The 21,653-nt window shown below is 40.4% G+C and overlaps 1 protein-coding gene across 2 annotated transcripts; it reads right to left on the reverse strand.

Moving 5' to 3' along the window:
* Positions 1 to 355: 355 nt before the first annotated feature.
* On the reverse strand, positions 356 to 15,421 carry LOC121377977 (solute carrier family 43 member 3-like). Of its 2 annotated transcripts, XM_041506076.1 has the most exons (6): positions 14,676 to 15,395; positions 9,357 to 9,551; positions 6,592 to 6,693; positions 4,596 to 4,785; positions 3,593 to 3,707; positions 356 to 486 (listed from the first exon to the last, which is right to left on the reverse strand). In XM_041506076.1, exons 1-6 carry the CDS (start codon positions 15,262 to 15,264, stop codon positions 361 to 363), a joined length of 1,317 nt encoding a protein of 438 aa, XP_041362010.1. In that variant the 5' UTR covers positions 15,265 to 15,395; the 3' UTR covers positions 356 to 360. The 2 variants fall into 2 exon arrangements, with proteins under 2 accessions (XP_041362010.1, XP_041362018.1); XM_041506084.1 differs by lacking the exon at positions 9,357 to 9,551 and having other exon boundaries at positions 14,676 to 15,421.
* Between the last annotated feature and the right edge of the window lie 6,232 nt (positions 15,422 to 21,653).

Consider the following 21,653-nt stretch of genomic DNA (forward strand, 5'->3'; position numbering starts at 1 on the left):
CTGCATTTTACTAAATAACCATTTATTGCCAAATACGGTGTTGAGACAAAATAGAAAACAAAAGCATGGTATGTCAAAATTTAATTGAACTGTTTATATTGACGAACACGTAAACTGCAGTGAATACATGGCACCGCGCACACATTAATCCCACTACCAATTAAAGTAAGCCACTACACCCTCTTCTCTCTCACTAACCACTAACAACTAATAACTAAACCGCTGTCCTGGACAGACAGCCCAGATAGCTGAGGTGTGTGCCTAGGACAGCGTGCTTGAACCTTACTTGGATATAAGCACGAAAATAAGCTGAAATGAAATAAAGTCAGAGCTTTGTGAGGAACTTTGGAACAGTTTTTATTATTTAATTTCGCCATCTAGAGTTTGCTGTTTTTTGACTTTGAACTCTGCTTGTCGACTTTTGTACCACTGGTAGGCTGGATGGAGAAAGGCGACACACACCAAAAACACCAGAAACAGATTGACCTGGAATGAATATATTAACTCCTCATTAAGGATATATGCCACCAAATCAAATCCCATAAAACTCATATCTGCAGCGTATCAATCGACATATACATCACGGATATAAATACTACCACCCTTCACTCACCCTTAAAGTGAATCACAACAAATTTGGGGGTGAAGCTGCTCATTTCGGAGATAACGGGTAGCGTCTATGTCTACCCTAGTTACGTACAAAATTTAGGTACCCCATACATGTTTCAAGCACAAGTTTACTTCACACAGTAGTACTGGATAAAATAAAATTGCAAACACTGAACTGGTAGCTTCATCTGTGAGATGAAAAGATGGGTGCACTTCGAACTTTGACCCATCAGATACTACTTGGCGTACGGCTACCTTAAACGTCAAGCAACAATTGATGAAGAATGAAATTGGAGCACCAATCGACAGTATTTTTAAAATGATTTGATGTGGTATTAAAACGCCACCATCCAGTAAGCACATCCACAACATGACATTGGCCTTGCTAGAGCCATCTACTCTTGAAGACGGAAGGAACTTAAGTTTGTTTTTGTTTAACGACACCACTAAAGGGATCTTTTATATGCACCGTCACACAGACAAGATAGCACATACCACGGCCTTTGATATACCATACGGTTATATGGCATCGGACATATAGTTATGGTCCATACAGATAATGGAAGTGAAAACACCCCGTTGCCACTACTCTTGGGCTACGCTTTCCGATTAACAGCAAGGGATCTTTTAGATGCAGCATCCCACAGACTAGACAGTACATACCACAGCCTTTGTAATTCCCGTGGAACATTGGCTGAAGCGAGAAATAGCCACCAACGGGAATCGGTCATAGACCGACTATGCCCTGCATGCCATAGCATGTTGTGTGTTGCCTGTATGTGGAAGGGTTGAAGTATCTTAATGTTAAAGGGTGGAATTATCTTAATGTGGAAGGGTGGAATTATTTCAATATTGAAGGGTTGGGTTATATCAACGTTGAAGGAGTGGATTATCTCAATGTTGAAGAGATGGATTATCTCAGTAATTATCTCAATATTAAAAGGTTGGGTTACCTCATTGTTGAAGTGATGGATTATCTCAATGTTGAAGGGATGGATTATCTCAATGTTGAGGGATTGGATTACCTCAATGTTGAAGGTATGGATTACCTCAATGTTGAGGGATTGGATTAGCTCAATGTTGAAGGGATGGGTTATCTTAGTGTTGAAGGGATGGATTACCTCAATGTTGAAGGGATGGATTAGCTCAGCGTTGAAAGGATGGATTAGCTCAGTGTTGAAGGGATGGATTATCTCAATGTCGAAGGGATGCATTACCTCAACGTTGAAGGGATGGATTATCTCAGTGTTGAAGGGATGCATTAGCTCAGTGTTGAAGTGATGGATTACGTCAATGTTGAAGGGATTGATTATCTGAATGTTGAAGGATTGGATTACCTCAATGTTGAAGGGATGGATTACCTCAATGTTGAAGGATTGGATTACCTCAATGTTGAAGGGATGGATTACATCAATGTTGAAGGATGGGATTACCTCAATGTTGAAGGGATGGATTACCTAAATGTTGAAGGATTGGATTACCTCAATGTTGAAGGGATGGATTACCTCAATGTTGAAGGATTGGATTACCTCAATGTTGAAGGATTGGATTACCTCAATGTTGAAGGGATGGATTACCTCAATGTTGAAGGATTGGATTACCTCAATGTTGAAGGGATGGATTACATCAATGTTGAAGGATGGGATTACCTCAATGTTGAAGGGATGGATTACCTAAATGTTGAAGGATTGGATTACCTCAATGTTGAAGGGATGGATTACCTCAATGTTGAAGGATTGGATTACCTCAATGTTGAAGGGATGGATTACATCAATGTTGAAGGATGGGATTACCTCAATGTTGAAGGGATGAATTATCTCAATGTTGAAGGGACGGATTACCTCAATGTTGAAGGATTGGATTACTTCAATGTTGAAGTGATGGATTATCTCAATGTTGAAGGATTGGATTACGTCAATGTTGAAGGGATGGATTATCTCAATACTGAAGGATTGGATTACCTCAATGTTGAAGGGATAGATTATTTCATTGTTGAAGGGATGGGTTATGTAACTGTTGAAGGGATGGATTATCTCAATGTTGAAGGGATGAATTTTCTCAATACTGAAGGATTGGATTACCTCAATGTTGAAGGGATGGATTATCTCATTGTTGAAGGGATGGGTTATCTAACTGTTGAAGGGATGGATTATCTCAATGTTGAAGGGATGGATTATTTCAGTGTTGAAGGGATAGATTATCTCAATATTGATGGATTATCTCAATGTTAAAGCGATGAATTATCTCAATTTTGAAGGATTAGATTACCTCAATGTTGAAGGGATGGATTACCTCAATACTGAAGGATTGGATTACCTCTATGTTGAAGTGATGGATTAGCTCAGCGTTGAAGGGATGGATTAGCTCAGCGTTGAAGGGATGGATTATCTCAATTTTGAAGGATTGGATTACCTCAATGTTGAAGGATTGGATTACCTCAATGTTGAAGGGATGGATTATCTGAATGTTGAAGGATTGGATTACCTCAATGTTGAAGGAATGGATTACCTGAATGTTGAAGGATTGGATTACCTCAATGTTGAAGGTATGGATTATCTCAATGTTGAAGGATTGGATTACCTCAATGTTGAAGGGATGGATTATCTCAACGTTGAAGGGATGGGTTATCTCACTGGTGAAGGGATGGATTATCTCAATGTTGAAGGGATGGATTATCTCAATGTTGAAGGGATGGATTATCTTAATACTGATGGATTATCTCAATGTTAAAGCGATGGATTATCTCAATGTTGAAGGATTGGATAACCTCAATGTTGAAGGGATGGATTACCTCAATGTTGAAGGGATGGATTACCTCAATGTTGAAGGATTGGATAACCTCAATGTTGAAGGGATGGATTACCTCAATGTTGAAGGGATGGATTATCTCACTGTTGAAGGGATGGATTATCTCAATGTTGAAGGGATGGATTATTTCAATATTTATGTATTAGCTCAGTGTTGAGAAGTTGTATTTTCTTACCTGATCATAACTTGTGACCTTTACCCACTCAAACAGAGCGTACTGGAGAGTGGAAAACAGAGCCACTGTTATAAGAAGACAACCTAGAAGCACGGTGTAGTATTCTGTGGGGAATCTAAACAGAAAGCAAATAACAAAATGTAAAACAAACAAAAAATAAAACAAAACAAAACACCTAACAACTACAGATAGAAATATTTTCTCAAATAAAATCTACATGGATCTTAAATAAAAACAAGTTAATAGGCCTAGTACTTTGGAAACCACAAACTAAAACAGATCCTACGTTCAGCTAACGCTAACATTCGCGAACTATTTGATTGGCACGACCGGTATATCAAAGGTCGTGGTATGTGCTATTCTGTCTTTGGAATGGTGCATATAAAAGTTCCCCTTGCTACTAATAGAAACATGTAGCGGGTTTCCTCTCTAAGACTATATGTCAAAATTACCAATGGTTTGACATGCAATAGCCGATGATTGATAAATCATTGTGCTCTAGTGGTGTCGTTAAACAAAACAACCTTTAACTGTTTGATTGGTTCCCGATATAGTCATTCGGTTTAACGGTATTCTACCGTATTATGAGTAAAACACACTCCTGCTAGATATCAGATAGATTCCGGACCACTTTTTGTGAGAAATTACAGATATAATGTGAGAAAAAACTATGAGAATTACAGATATACCTTGCGAAAAACTATGAGACAGTACAGATATACCGTGAGACAAACCTTTTATGAGACATTATAGATATACCATGAGAAGAAACTTTTATGAGAAATTTGAGATATACCATGACAAAAACTGAGAAATTACAGATATACCGTGAGGAAAACCTTTTATGAGAAATTACAGATATACCATGAAAAAAACCTTTTATGAGAAATTACAGATATACCATGAGAAAAACTGAGAAATTACAGATATACCGTGAAAAAAAGTGTGAGAAATTACAGATATACCGTGAGAAAAAGTGTGAGAAATTATAATGTTGACCTACATGGAGCTGAGGAAGGAAATCGTCATGGCGAACAGGAAGGACCGCAGCAACACGAAATCGATGAACGTCGCGTACAGACTCTCGGACAGAGGGACAAACATCAGGACAGACAGACACACGCCCAGTACGGTTGTCAGGGACAACGGCAGCACATATGGCATACGCTGACAGCGCTTAACAGACAAACTTTCTGGGGGAAAAAATACATATATATATATTAGTAATTCATTGGTCGACATTACTTTGTTTAAGACCCAATAGTGAATAGCTGATTGTGATGTGTTGGGGTTTTTTGTTGATTTTTTTTTTGTTGATTTTTTTTTTTTTGGGGGGGGGGGGGTGCTGGGGTGTCGTTACATATTCATTCAGTCAGTCAGTCATTTGTAACACTGAGGGTATTCGGACAACGGACTCTTAGTATGAGTGTCCAGCGCTCTACCAATTGAGGTAACGGGAATTCCCTCTAGCTACAGCCAGTAGGGATACTTTTTGTTTTTTAAATTTTATTGTCCCCCAGAAATATTTGGCAGTGTCAGGGTTGAGGTGCCCTGAGCTCACTGACGTACACATATTTTAAATATATTTCATATATATATATACACTGTATATACAGACCATTTACATGTACACAATGTTGATGTTTAAAACATATACTGCATTCAAAAAACTCTCTCATCCACTCACATACTCACCCCCCATCCACCCCCCCCTCCCCCACACACAAATATCCATGTACATCAGTTTTCATACATGTCGGTAATTAGTTTTAATTATTTATGGGAGCAAGAAAGAAGAGAAAGAAGAAAGGGGAAAAACGAAATATCAGAAGTGAAAGAAAAGAATAACGGGTTGCAAATTTTATCTTTTAATGTTTGTCTCTAAGCCAGTATGTTAAACTACAGTTGAAAAAGTTCATGTAAAATTGTCAATAAATAAAATATACCATTTCTTCCAATATGTTTCAAAATATTCGTATTCACAGTTTTTAAGCAGAATACGCCTTTGAATTTCTAATTTGTTTTTAATTGTCCGTTGTAATGATCGTCAGTAGGGATACTTTACATATTGATTGATTGATTGATTGATTTATGCATTCATTCATTCATCAACAGACACGATGGAGATGGTTTTGAAGCGGGCGGTGGGGTATTCATATTAATATTCGTCCCAGCCAGTGTACCACAACTGGTATACCAAAGGCCGTGGTATGTGCTATCCTGTCTTCGGGATGGTGCATATAAAAGACACCTTGCTAATAATGGAAGGGTTTCTTCTCTAATAATTAATAAATCAATGTGCTCTAATGGTGTCCTGAAACAAAATAAACTTTCATTCATTGATCAACAGACACGATGGAAATGGTTTTGAAGTGGGATGTGGGGTATTCATATTAATAATTATTAATTAATATGGGTAACAGCTGATTGTGGTGCATGAAACAAGGTGTTCCGCTGAGAGAATTGTGTATCATAAATAATCGTAAATTGTGTTGTAGGACATTTTAAATATATTTTGATTAATTATTAACGTGATGCCCAGCACAAAAAACCCACACAAAAAACACAATAAATTGGTTATTGGGTGTAAGACAAATGTAAGTTTTACATTGAAATAAAAGTATATAAAAACATAATTATAAAAAAGAAAGTCAGAACCTATCTTACAGAAGAAGCTTTTTGAATTTTGTAGAAAGGGGTGAGTCAAGGTGAGTGTTTTCCTTCTCTATTTTTCTCCCTTTCTTCCAGTTTTTGTTTGTATACTAGTATAAAAAAACACACCCATTTATGTTTTATTTTCTCAAATAATATAGTGCTCTAGTTCTTTCTGTAATGGATGAAGTTGAAATATTTAGTGTTGCCCATTATTGTAGAATGTTAAATACGTAGCGTATACTGTAAGGCGATTTATCAGGGCACCCAAATCCATACACCGTCCAATGGACTGGGCAACAAAAACTTACAATCAGACTGACAAAGATACAATTAGACAAACATACTTGCAAATACCTTCTTCTGCCAGTCGTGAATGGCGCCTGCTAGAAGAGACGTCAGGATTGATCCCATCATAGTGTATAGCCACGCGTCCGTGTAATAGCTCACTGAAATGGATGTGTGCATATTCTGTAAAACAGTGGCTATATTTAAGTCGCAGAGCCTAGTTTCAGACCGTGAAAATGGACACCACATTTGATTAATCTAATATGTAACATATTTTAATAAAGTTACAGTAGAGTCAACCGAGAGATTGTGACCTTGAAGCGAGAAAATAACCTTTAAAAACAGACTAGAGCTCGTTTCCATAACCGGAAGTACGTCAGTTTTTATAATTATATTTTTAAAATGCATTTCGTGGTATTACAAACCAGGATGACCAGAAATACTTTGGATGTACGGAATTGGCTACTTTCAACAACAAAATACAAGCGATTTCTAATTTCAGCTATTTAAACAAAACCCAGCTCTAATAGTGCAAAATACGTTATAATGTTTAAAATCTAGGATCTGTCACTTTAAAGATATTAAAACATCGGTAAGAAATAAAACCTTTAAAAAAATCTATGATACATATTATACTAGTCCTATTGTACCAAAGTAAGATTTACTCAGAATTAAAATTTGCCACCATTCGACCAATAAAGAGACCCTTTATCAGCAGTTTGATGTATTTGAAATAACTGTTGAGACTGCGTCAAAGACGCATTTACTTAAAGGCAGGCCCGTAGGAGGGGGGGGGGGGGGGGGGGGGGGGGGGGGGCTAGTTTTTATTTCGGGACTTTAAATGTCTCAGGTAATAAGCCGAAAACACGCCAGAATCGCTATAAAGGGGGTTAATATTTTTAAATTTTCCTTATGGGGCTTTGGGGCTTCGCACAACACATTTTATACAATCATACAAATTAGCCCCCCCCCCCTTTGAAAATCCGTCCTACGCGCCTGAAATGACAACTTCGACTTATATCTGCGTCAAGAACGGAGTTGCTAAGACGCGACATTTTGACTTTTGTTTGTGTCAAAGACAGATTTTTCAAGAAATAATCTTCGATTTGTTTGCGTTAAAGTGACAAACCCTAGTTTTTAAACACTACTAAGTATTTTTCATAATTAGCGCTGTTTTTACAATTGCATACAGACATTACTTAGATTGTGTTGTTTAGATTATACATTTCCGTACATTCTTAGTGTCGACCTATGGTTTAAAAATAAAGAAAGATACAGGCAATTTTAGTTTCAATGAAATTACTAATTGGGCCATAATAATAAAGAGGACTCATTTTAAATATTGTGAGTTAAATTGTTTTGTTAAATTCCAAAATGTGCCCCTAATTTTGGGTACATTTTTGACAATGTTTACACCCGTACAAACCACACCCAAGCGGAAGTTGGTGGATATAGCGCATATATTGATGCAACTCAGCTTATCAAACTTTACAAAAATCATCATTTGAATAAAGGTTTGGCTATTACATTTTCCACAAAATCAGCTGATTTGAAAATACTCGAAATTTGCCACAAGGAAAACCCAGTGCATGAACACTAAGCCGTATTACAGCTAAACCGTTTGCACTTCCGGTTAAAAAACAAACGTTATGTTTAAAATTAACTCCTTAGCTATATCAATAAATAAGCATAAGAATTTACTTCATATTCCAAATAATTAGCATTCGAACATGGATCTATGCACAAACAACACTTGAACTGGCGTTTGCAAAAAGTATCGTAATGCGCATGTGCAGTTCGTCATTTTCCATTTTTAAGACCACTACATGAAAAAATATATGCTTATTAACTATGCGCAGTTGACGAACACTTAGTTTAATATTTTTTTAAAAGGAAAGATTCTGGTTTGTCAAGCGTTCTGGTCTAGTCCGTGTTTTATCAACACACATAAATAACAATTGGTGTTAATACTGACAGGCACTACGTTTATACCAGTGAATAGTTTGTAAAATATCTCCTTTTTTTAATGAATTGATTGTTAATTAACACAATTTATACACCCACAATTATTTACAGTTGTAATGAATGGATTATGAATACTTTTCACTACAATAGAGGCAAAAAAATGTAGCATACCTTTTGCAGATCGAATATAATAATTGAAAACAAATTCTAATAACAGGGGTCTTACAAATCGTAAAAATTAAATGCTTTGGCCGTGTTGATCTGGCACGTGTGAGGTCATGTGACACGTACCGAATGTTAAGTCATCTTTCTCCATTTTAAGTCAATTTCTACGAACCCGATGTCAGTAATTTGAAGGACTAAAACAAAAAACGACTTAGTAAAATTAATGGTTTTGGAGGTTTGTAAAGTTTTGTATTTAGATACTTACTTTTCTGAACTTTATTGTTTATGAAAATGTTCCTGAACTGTGAAGAAAAACCTCATAAATGACAACAAATCGGATGTTGATTGCGCGAACCGTGCACGAGAAAACAAAGTGAACGGATTGGAAGCATAACACAGTTAGGGACGTTGACGAGTACCTTTAACATGCCCATATACCTCTATGGTTTCAGGCATGACTGTCCCGGGCGCAGATCTAAATAAAAAATAAAATAATAAAATAATAATTATTGGGTAGTTTTTTTTTTAAAACAAGGAATTACTAAGAACCCTTACTCTCGTTTTCTTTAAAAGATGGAATTAACAAGAACCATAACTCTTGTTTTCTTCAAAGATAGAAAGTAGCAAGAACTTTTAACTCTTGCACTCTGTTAAGGATGGAGTCACTAGGAACCATAACTCTTGTAACACACACCTTTACTCTTGTCGTTGTTGAAGACGACGTTTAGCCACGGATTGAGGGTCTGGATGAAGTAGAGGGCTCTGAGGTTGAGGACACTCATCCACAACACATGCAAGATGAACGGCGCTGATAACAGACAACTTTTGAGTGAACGTTGTCCGTCCCTACTGCAGGAAGACGACATTTGCTCCTTATTGCCGCGATTGTCTTTGGAATAAAAAAAAAAAAAAAAGTTAATTGTATTGTCATAACTAAATCAAACCTATACTTTAAAAAAAGAAAGAAAAAAAGGAGGGGAATGTAGAAAATAAGAGCCAATTAAAGAAGTATCAAGATGTATCACTGTCTGGGAATATATGCATGATAATAATGAAGGAACTGGGAAGAAATGACAACCAACAGTTCATGTTGGCAGCAGACTGTATAGCTGCAAACGATCAAGAAACAAGAAAAGGATGACATGTGAAAATTCGCGTCTTTTGATCAATAATGGGTAATACCCCACGATTCGTCAAACATTTATTTATTCGACGTAACATCTACTAATGACGATTTGGGGAAGTCTATCCCACTCCTCTTTTAGCGCCTGGCCAAGTTCAGCTAAAATAGCCGTCTCCCGATCATGTCCCAGATGTGCTCTATGGGGGACAGGTCAGGGCTCATTACTGGCCATGGCATTCTGGTAACGTTTTGCTGCTGAATGTAGTCATTTATGATATGTTCACGGTGGGCCCGAACATTGTCATCTTGAAAAACAAACTGTCAACCAGCACGGCGAGCAAACGGGACAACAATCGGTGCCAGTGTGTTATCCCGGTAGTACCGACCAGTAACACTCCCTTTGTACAATATTGAGTGGTATTCTGTCAGTCATAGTGATGCCTCCCCACATCATAACTGAACCATCACCAAATTTGGCATGTGGCCTGAGGTTGACGTTTACTTGGCGTTCATTTTGACGGGAATCTCGACTCGTTAGAAAAATTACACTAATGGCGATTGTTTTGTTTATCATTAGGCGATTCGTTAACGGTAGCACAACACGTGATCGCCGAGCATGCAGATGAGCTGCATGTAGACAATTTCTAATCCTCTGACCTGTAACTCGGACCCCAGTAGCCTGCTGTAACTGTGTAGCGATTTGAGTCGCTGTTTGAGCTCGATTTCGTAGAACCTGGGTTCTGATGAAATCGATCATGGACTCGTGTCGTTGACCTGGGATAGTCGATAGTAGTATAAGGGCCTGAAGGGCCTGGATGGCATCACGACCTACTTTCCGTGACCTTGACCATGGCAGGTGTCTGGCCTTGGTGTGAGTCATAGTCTGACCTTGGCATAGCTGTTTAGGTGTGTGACCTTGAGGAGGATAACACCCCGCCCGTGTTCCCTGACCGACTTAGGTTGGTACTGATGTCCTTGGACTAGCCCTGACCAATTTGTTTAGCATTGACCGACATAGAGGGCAGTGACTGGTATACCTGGGCAGGTGTGCGACCTTGGTGTAAGTCATAGCCTTGACGTACTTGGTGTGTGACTCATCGCCTAGACTTGACAGGGATGGTGTAGGATCCCTAATTGCTACTAATGGGAAAATGCAGCGGGTTTCCTCTCTAAAACTGTCAGAAGTATGTTTCTGTGCCGAAACCCCGTTGTTTCGTAAACCCGATTCAGGTCCCTCCTTCAACTGAGGTATAGAGTTCCGAATGTTCGGAAAACCCTATATGGGCCTCGTCTACAGACTGTGAGACAAAGGACTTCCAGAGAGAGGCCAAATATTCCAAACCTCTGTGTTTGTGTTCATGTATAAGTTTTCATATCTGCCTACCTACCGTTGTGTAAGAACAATATTTATATATGTATTTAATATGTACATGTTCGGGCAGATCCCATCTATTTTTCTTTATATTGTAACTATACAAATTATTGTAGCTATACTTAGTGAGATTACAAATACTGCACCTACGGGTGAGTTTTTGATAAGAATTTACCTACATTTTACATGTTTTTAATCTCTACTAAGTACGGGGAATGTTATTAGTAAAATCTGTTATGACCAGTGGATGCGCCGTATCAGATACCTTTGGGATCATGTTGCCCAGTAGTTTGAGATTGGGTTGTTTTCTTAAGAGACGATAATCCGATTAGCGAACAAACACTAATTAACTCAGTTACAGGCTGATAGCCGGTTTCGACCCCAGCTGTGCAACGGAGTCCGCGCTAGGGGTATAAAAAGGTTTGGCGGGACTTTTAAAGGGGGAGCCCGACACCGACTGTTCCCACGATAGGGTACGGGCTACGTCTTGGTATTTCTGTGATGCCGGTCGTCAAGAGATATATTCTTGAGAGACCAAAACCTCACCGCTGGACCTGGTAACTATGCTTTCTGATCTGTTAGGTTGTTGATGTTTTATTTGTGTGATATTATTGTTTGTTTAGTAGACCTCGTATGTGATGTCGGTAACCCTAACCTGTGGATTAATCTAACTGATAGATAAGCCTGATAAAGTAAGAATCAGAAGTTAATCCGATAAAGATATCGCCTAGTGGTTGTAATTAACACGTGGGAGGCTAATATAAGAATAACCCTTATATCCATGGTTAGATTTGTTTACTGTTAATTTAACAGGTTAATTAAGTCACACGTCAGCTATGGAATGCCGATAATTTGGCGTTCATTATAGGAATAGTACTAGTGTAATCTGTAGGTAGCCTAGAGAGGGCTGGGGATTCCTGGTAACGGGTAATTAACCCTGTCGGATTAAGACAGACTGTACCGTGAAATAATATATTGCTGTCATACTATATATAGGTATATATCAATAGGAAGGATTTGTATGGTATAATAATAATTGTTTCCCAAACTCACTGTTGTTGGAGTTATTTTTCATAAGACCATAAATAGTATAGCAGCCAACATTACGGCTGGGAGATAAAAGTATACAAGCTTGATTGTTAATTGTTGTCACGTGATCGACTATAGTCCATGACCCCTAGAGGTACGAGCCACCTAAGGTATTATACATAACGTGGGACTAGATCACCGTGACAGTTTCACATCCAATAACCGATGATTAATAAATCGAGATGCTCTAGTGGTGTCGTTAACCTACCACTTCTAAGGACTGCCCGACGCGAGGTAGTGTATTTAATTTTAGCGCGCTGAATGATGAATGGTTATCACTGTTTACATCCGGCAAGTGATGGTATCTTGTGTTGTCAGTCTCTAAATAAAATACTCTACGGAACTTCTAGAAGTTACGTTCTCAAAGTATGGCAGAAAGACGAAATGCTTTAAATAGGTGAAAAAAAAAGGAATTATCGTTCTACACTATCTGATAGCGCATTCACAAGATTATTATGAACTGACCTATTTCGTCGCTTGATCCCGCGAGCGCACACACACCCACACATATATATGTTAGCGTACTCGACTTGAGTGTGAAAGGTACGTCGTTCGTATCTCATGTATTTTTTTTCTCTATTATTATTTGTTTAATTAGTTTATTTATTTATTTGTTTTTATTTTATTTTTTATTTATTTATTTGTTTATTTATTTATTATGTTCAAGCAGAACCCAATACACGCATCCTCTAATAACCCTGTGGGGACGGGACGTAGCTCAGTGTTCCCTTGATGTGCGGTCGGTCTGGAATCGATCCCCGCCGGTGGGCCCATTGGACTATATCCAGCTAGTGCTCCACAACTGGAACAACGACCGTGGTATGTACTATCCTGTCTGTGGGATAGTGTAGGATCCCTTACTGCTAATAAAAAAGAGAGTAGCCCATGAAGTGGCGACAGCGGGTTTCCTCAATCAATATCTGTGTGGTCCTTAACCATATGTCCGTATAACCGTCAATAAAATGTGTTGAGTAAATAAAACAGTCATCGTCCCGAAATGAGACATCGGTTACTGGATGTGAAACATACTTCTGACAGTTTTAGAGAGGTAACCCGCTGCATTTTCCCTTTAGTAGCAATTAGGGATCCTACACCATCCCTGTCAAATCTAGGCGATGAGTCACACACCAAGTACGTCAAGGCTATGACTTACACCAGGTATACCAGAAAGAAAGAAAAAAGTGTTTTATTTAACGACGCACTCATCACATTTTATTTACGGTTATATGGCGTCAGACATATGGTTAAGGACCACACATATTTGTTTAGAGGAAACCCGCTGTCGCCACATAGGCTACTCTTTTTTACGACAGGCAGCAAGGGATCTTTTATTTGTGCTTCCCACGGGCAGGATAGCACAAACCATGGCCTTTGTTGAACCAGTTATGGATCACTGGTCGGTGCAAGTGGTTTATACCTACCCATTGAGCCTTGCGGAGCACTCACTCAGGGTTTGGAGTCGGTATCTGGATTAAAAATTCCATGCCTCGACTGGGATCCGAACCCAGTACCTACCAGCCTGTAGACCGCTGGCCTGCCACGTGACCACCGAGGCCGGTAGGTATACCAGTCACTGCCCTCTATGTCGGTCAATGCTAAACAAATTGGTCAGGGCCAGTCCAAGGACATCAGTACCAACCTAAGTCGGCCAGGGACACGGGCGGGGTGTTATCCTCCTCAAGGTCACACACCTAAACAGCTATGCCAAGGTCAGACTATGACTCACACCAAGGCCAGACACCTGCCAAGGTCAAGGTCACGGAAAGTAGGTCGTGATGCCATCCAGGCCCTTATACTACTGTCGATCATCAACATTTTGGGTCTGCTTGAATCTGTTCCATAGTCTGCACATCACCTACGGCAAAACATGGAACATATTTGTTACATCACGCTGAATTCTACCAGTTTGAAGCACGCCAATAGCCCTAAGGCCTTTTTCACGTCGTAGAAGCTGCATCACTAATTCAAAGACAAACAATGCATAACATCGAAAGAACAACAGTTAATTGATCAAGAGATTCAGCAAAATTAACAGTAGTAATCACTCGAACAGATTTATCCACCGCTCTGTGCAGTGTCAAAATCGCGAATGACTCTCTACTCGCGTGGCTACTGTGTGTTGCACGTGCAAATTTTCTGGTATGTTTTGGTGTTAGATTATGCAGCCATAAACGTTCTTTCTTAGGCAGTCATTTTTGAAAGCTGATTTCTGTTCCAATCATTGGTAATGGCATTTGCATTTTAACTTCCCCTACTTTTTAAGAGTATATAATATTACAATACAAGTATTCTAGTCTACATTTATTCAAACTTACTTTCGGCTGCATTATAATAATTTTATAATTGCTCTATCCAACATAATCCCGTTTAATAATGTACCACTGGGCTAGGTCACGTCCCGATATAAAAACGATAACACATGAAATTACCTTTTACTTGTTCAACATGTTTGGATATTGACACATCGTCCATGGTTATTGATACGTCCTTGGCACACTCACTTCCATTAGCCAGTTGTGCTTCATCCACCTGTGACTTGTTACCATCAGCACGTGTTATTCCATGATCCACTTGCGAGTTGTTACCATCAGCACGTGTTACTCCATGATCAACCTGCGACTTGTTACCATCAGCACGTGTTACTCCATGATCCACCTTCGACTTGTTACCATCAGCACGTGTTACTCCATGATCCACCTGTGACTTGTTACCATCAGCACGTGTTACTCCATGATCCACCTGCGACTTGTTACCATCAGCACGTGTTACTCCATGATCCACCTGCGACTTGTTACCATCAGCACGTTTTACTCCATGATCCACCTGCGACTTGTTACCATCAGCACGTGTTACTCCATGATCCACCTGCGACTTGTTACCATCATGGTCCGCCTGTGATTTGTTTTTTTCTTCACATACCTCGCTATCTATTTTCACCCTGATACTCAAGTCTTTCATGAACTCTGCTTCGTGAATGATCTTCCTGGGCAGGAAGAAAAATGTGCTGATGAAAATCATACCCTGTAAGGCACACAGCACCAGGAACGAATCTCGGTGCCGGATACCATTTTCAAAGGCGATCTAGAACAGAAACGATGAAATTGTAGTGTAGTGCTTATCAAACAGAACATGGTGACAATACAGAAATTAAATGTTTCTTTAACTATATTGTTTAAACTACGGCTATCATATGTCTAACATTTGGACAGGCTACTTCAAAGGGAATCGAGAACAGCAACAATGTACGCACATGAGGCACGTGCAGGTAGTGCCTACGGCTTTTGGTATACCAGTCGAGTATCACTGGTTGGAACTGGGAAACTAAATGGGTCCACAAAGGCTGGTCGATCTTACGACTTACAGTTGCTGTATCTAAGACCAACGCAGGTGAGAGTTAGCTCAGTCGGTAGGGCGCTCGCTTGAGGTGCTTGCATCATAGGGTCGAACCATCTCAGTGGACACATTCTCTGATTGGGGTTTTTCCCGTCCCATCCAGAGCACCATGACTGGTATATCAAAAGCCACTGGTATGTGCTGTTCCGTCTGTGGGGAAAATGCATATAAAAGACCCCTTGCTACTAATGGAAAAATGGAGAGGACTTCCTCAAAGACTGAGTAAAAGATTACCAAATGATGTTAATGATTAATTACGGAATGTGCTCTAGTGATATCGTTAAACAAATCAGCTTTTTAACTCAGATGAACACTGTACTGCCGACCCATGGTCTGCCCGTAATATTTTTATTTTTAAAAATCTCCTTAATTTTTTAGTTTAATTTAATTTCCATTATTGAATCAAACTTCGGTTCAAGCACGCTATCCTGAGTACACATCTTAGATATCAGCGGTTAACGGTTTCCTGTTGGTGGCTGTTGAGAGAGGACGTTGATATAGGTGCCCTGTACTTCCTTATAGAATATTTAAAAATCACTCTGGATGGGAGCATGTTCTGAGATAGGGGCGAGATATAGCCCAATGGTAGTAGTAAGGAGGCCTGGATGGCATCATGACCTACTTTCCGTGACCTTGATCTTGGCAGGTGTCTGACCTTGGTGTGAGTCATAGACTGGCCTTGGCATACTTGACAGGTGTGAGACATAGACCGACCTTGGCATACTTGGAAGGTGTCTGGCCATGGTGTGAGTCATAGACTGACCTTGGCACACTTGGGACAGCTGCGTGGTCTACTAGGGTGAACGTTCGCCCGTGTCGCTGACCAACTTAGGTTGGTACTGACGTCCTTGGACTGGCCCTGACCGATTTGTTTAGCATTGATCGACTTAGAGGGCAGTGACTGGTATACCTGGGCAGGTGTGCGACCTTGGTGTAAGTCATAGCCTTGACGTACTTGGTGTGTGACTCATGGCTTATCCTAGACCTACCTATAAGAGAGTGACTGGTAGGCAGACGCACGATTTTGGCACAGGTGTGTGACCGACTTCCATGAATAACCGTGTCCTGAGCTACTTAGACTAGTTCCGTTGTGCCCTTGGACTGTACCCCGACTACTGTCCTTGACCTACTTACGAATGGCCTTGACCTATGTAGGCTCGCATTTGGATATAAAAAGAGGTGTTTTGTTAGTAGCGTCATTCGCTTGCCGAAAGTTCTGTGAACGAGATCTATTTTTGCTTTGGAGTTTGAAAATATTCTGGTACAAAGAAAATGACATCGGGATATTCGAGCAGTGTTAGTAGCAGCAGCGGTAGCGACGAGGACGACGTCTTGGTCTGCAAATGTTCAGAAAGACATACAATCAGATGTAAAAGAGTGACTACCAAACAAGATGAGAAGTCGAAGAGTATTCATTATACGGATCAAACGGATGCTACACGTGAAATTGGGGTTGGAACTGAAGATGGCGAACTGGTGGATGAACCCACAGATCAGACAGATGCTGCCTGTGAAACAGATGCTGCCTGTGAAAAAGATTGCTATTCAAGACGTTTACGTGTTCTGTCATCGTCCCGAAATGAGACATTTCTATGCCCTGATGCTGACGTATGCTCGGTGGCCCATACAATTACGTCAAAAAACAAAAGAACTTGCCAAGGCCCGTTTCTACTACACGGGAGACCACGATGCCATCACCTGTTACTGTTGCGGACTTCGCGTCTACCGATGGAAGAAGACAGACGACCCAGTGATGGAACATTACAGACTCTCTCCAAGATGTCCTTATGTGAACAACATGTTCAGACATTAAATTTTTTAGACACTTGTGTGCTATGTTTTCATGTTGTATGTTGTGAATAAAACTGTGAATAATAGGTTTTGCTTTATTATTTATGTCCTGCGTCCATGAGTGTGTCTCTGGACGTGTCCCTATGGTACTGACACTGGTAAAGGGTAATATTTTGGTAACGATGTTATTTGGGAGCTCGCACGATGAGATATGTGCTTGGGAGGAGGGGCACTGGTCATACGTATCACACATTTTCAAACATTCCTGTACCATATCTTTATGCGTCATAAGGTATATAAGTAAAATAGTTTTGGAAAACTCGTCATTTGAGGTAGAACCTTCAGAGGAGCAACATGTCAGACCAATACAAGTTATATGTATCCGACGTGGATAAGTGGACCCGTTTCTATAAACTGCAGGCACAAGATAAACTTCAACCTCACTTCGAAATTCAACGTGGTGGGAAAAGTCAGATCATGTACAGTGTGGATCGATGTCTAGAACTCTACGATCCCACGTGGAAAAAAGAAAAAGAGGAACAGAACAAGCCCCCGACACCCAAAGTCGTCATGGTCTCCCCAACACAACAGGTGGTAGAGCAAGCCAAAGCCGACCTGAAACGGAAACAACAACAACAACAACAACAACAACAAAGTGGTACGGGTTGGAAAGCCCCGAAACTGCAGAAGCATTTCTAAATAAACTATAAAAGGACCTATGTGGATCAGATATTGTCATTTCATTTAGAGTCGTCATGCAGAGCACATGTTCAGAATGTGGTTTCACATTCTCGAGGAGAGACGCCATGTTAAGACATTTTCAACAAAAACATGCTAAAGGTCTACCACCACAACTACCACCACCACCACCATCACAGCAGCAACCACCACCATTACCACCACCACCACAGCAACAGCCACCACCACCACCACAACAGCAGCAGCATCCCCTAAGATTGCTACATCCCTTCACCATGATCGTGTCGGGACCCACGTCGTGTGGAAAGACATTTTTGGTATACAAATTGTTGAGGGATGTTAAAATCCAGCCACCTCCCCAGCGCATCATCTGACTCTACAAACGATGGCAACCCCTTTACGACATCACTGAGGCAAACGTTCGAGTGAAATTTGTTCAAGGCATATCCGAGAATTTGGAAAAGGATCGTTATTTGGATCCCGGAGTCAGAAATCCCATCGTGTTGGACGATCTGATGTGTATGGCTAATAAAAACCCAAGGATCACCGACCTGTTCACAGAAGGAAGTCATCACAGAAACTTATCCGTCATCGCTATCAACCAGAACCTGTATCACAGCAAGGACCCGACACAGAGAAGAAACTGCCATTACCTAGCGCTGTTCAACAACCCCATCGACAATCAGCAAGTTCTGACTTTGGCACGGCAGATGTATCCGGAAAACACTAGTCATTTCATGCATCAGTTTGAGGAAGCTACCCACTGGCCCTACGGACATCTCTTGGTGGACTTGAAACCGACCACGCCCGAACATTGGCGTCTTCGGCCTAATGGTTTAGAGACGGGCCGTCCGAATGGTATAAAAGCAAGAGCGTAACGGCGAATGTCTCAGAAGATGTGCAACCACCGTCGAAGAAAGAGCTCTACGTGCAAATTATGCAAAGGGACGCATTCAAGGGAAAACTACCAGGCATACCCGCCTACGAAAGTGACGACAAAAAAAAATGATGAGGTAGAACCCTATCTGAAAAAAGTCTTACGATACGTGTGGTCTGGTCTTTAAAGACGGAAGCGACTTGCAGCGACACGTGAAAACGTGCAAAGAGGGAAATGGAGAGCCGTCGCCCGACCCGGAAAACAAAGGCATTCGTCTCATGGTGGAACGTGAATTCGACATCAATCATGACTATCTCCAAAGCAAGAGGAAACGCTACGAAGATGCCATCGAAAGAAACATGAAGACATTGCAATGGAAGTTATTTAAAGACACGTACTCTCGCTTTCCGACACATATGCATTACTTTGACAAAGGTCCCAACACCAGGAAAATTCTACATTCTGTGAATCCAGACAGAGATGTGAGACCACAGATTCGTTCTAAATGAAATCAGTATCGTTCATGGATCGGCGAATATTTGGATGAACAAGACGACGACGATACTGACGATGAGGAGGACGAGGATGATGAAGAGAAATGAACACTAATATTATTCACATGTTGCCCTTAAGGCCTCTCGATGTAACCCAATGTGTGTCCATTTCATGTGTAGTTGTCTCTAGAGAGACCAGTGATTGTAATTTAAAAATAAAAAAATGAAAAACCAAACCATTGCGTTTGTTTTTTGTGTTTTTTACTCTATGACTAGATTTGTGATTGGATATTTCTACCGCTACTTTATAGTAGCAAGAGCTGTGTGTAGAAGACAGAACATACCACGACCTTTGATATCCCAGACATAATACACTAGTTGGCTATAGCTTAATGGGCCACCGACGGGGATCGATCCTATTTGAGAATTCGTTATGTTTTGGACAGTCATTTGGTGAATATTAATATTAATATACACAGAAATGCCATTTAGTTAAATTGTAATCCTATATGGGAAGTTTATATTATTAATAATTTGTTTATTAAAGATATCTAAAGTTAGTTCTGCGTTCTGGGTATGACGATTTACGACAACCATAGTATAGGTTGGAACGGGAATATAACAATTGGGGGTTCGTGCGGGAACGACCACTGTATTTACGCATTTGGTAATTAAAAAGTAAGGCTTGTACTCTAGGGAAATACTTGTGCTTAAAATGCAGTTAAAAGATCATAGGTTAGGTTGGAGGGTTGAGTTGCAGTCACGCGTTCTTTCTTCAAAGCAATGGGCTGGGGATGTTTCACACATACACACACACACACACGCACGCACGCACGCACGCACGCGCGGGCACACACACACACACACACACATTCCTTTCTTCCCTTAACAAACATCCCTTTCTTCTCCTTAACAAATATTCCTTTCTTCTCCTTAACGCATATGCCTTTCTTCTTAACAAACATTCGTTTCTTCGAAACAAATATGATTTATTAATCATCGGCTATTGGATGTGAAACATACTTCTGACAGTTTCAGAGAGGAAACCCGCTGCACTTTCCCATTAGTAGCAATTAGGGATCCTATACCATCATCATCCCTGTCAAGGCTAGGCGATGAGTCACACACCAAGTACGTCAAGGCTATGACTTACACCAAGGTCGCACACCTGCCCAGGTATACCAGTCACTGCCCTCTAAGTCGATCAATGCTAAACAAATCGGTCAGGGCCAGTCCAAGGACGTCAGTACCAACCTAAGTCGGTCAGGGACACGGGCGAGCGTTCACCCTAGTAGGCCACGCAGCTGTCCCAAGTGTGCCAAGGTCAGTCTATGACTCACACCAAGGCCAGACACCTTCCAAGTATGCCAAGGTCGGTCTATGACTCACACCTGTCAAGTATGCCAAGGCCAATCTATGACTCACACCAAGGCCAGACACCTGCCAAGGTCAAGGTCACGGAAAGTAGGTCATGATGCCACCCAGTCCTCCTTACTACTACTGGTAAAGCGCTCACTTCATGCGCGGTCGGTTTCTGATCGATCCCTGCCAGTGGGTCTATTAGGCTATTTCTCGCTCCAGCCAATGCAGCACGACTGATATATCAAAGGTCGTGGTGTGTGTTATCCTATCTATGGGATGGTGCATATAATAGATCCCTTGTTGCTAATCAAAAAGAGTAGCCCATGAAGTGGCGACCGCAGGTTTCCTCCCTCAATATCTGTGTGGTCCTTAACCAAATGACCGACGCCATATAACCTTAAATAAAATGTGTTGAGTGCGTCGTTAAATAAAACATTTCCTTCCTTGTTCTGAGATAACACAGCACTACCTGCCTTTTGGCTTGACCACTATATGTATGTTTTGTACAGCTCTTCACGCTATGTCTTCATTTAACTTCTGAATGTTCATACTGATGCTATTTGTTTCTATTTTGTTCATATACACGTCCTTACATTTGTTTGACACCCAATATCCGATATTTTCTGTCCCGGGTTGTCGTCAAACATTCATTAATTCATCCATTCATCCATCCATCCACCCATCCATCCATTCATTCATTGATAAGGACTAAATCAACAATTCCATTAGTTAATCCTTGTAAATCCATACCTTGACAGCTAGTGACACTGACGAGAATACATTTAATGAAC

Source organism: Gigantopelta aegis, chromosome 2 (assembly GCF_016097555.1).
Source record: "Gigantopelta aegis isolate Gae_Host chromosome 2, Gae_host_genome, whole genome shotgun sequence".
Taxonomy (NCBI): Eukaryota; Metazoa; Mollusca; class Gastropoda; order Neomphalida; family Peltospiridae; genus Gigantopelta; species Gigantopelta aegis.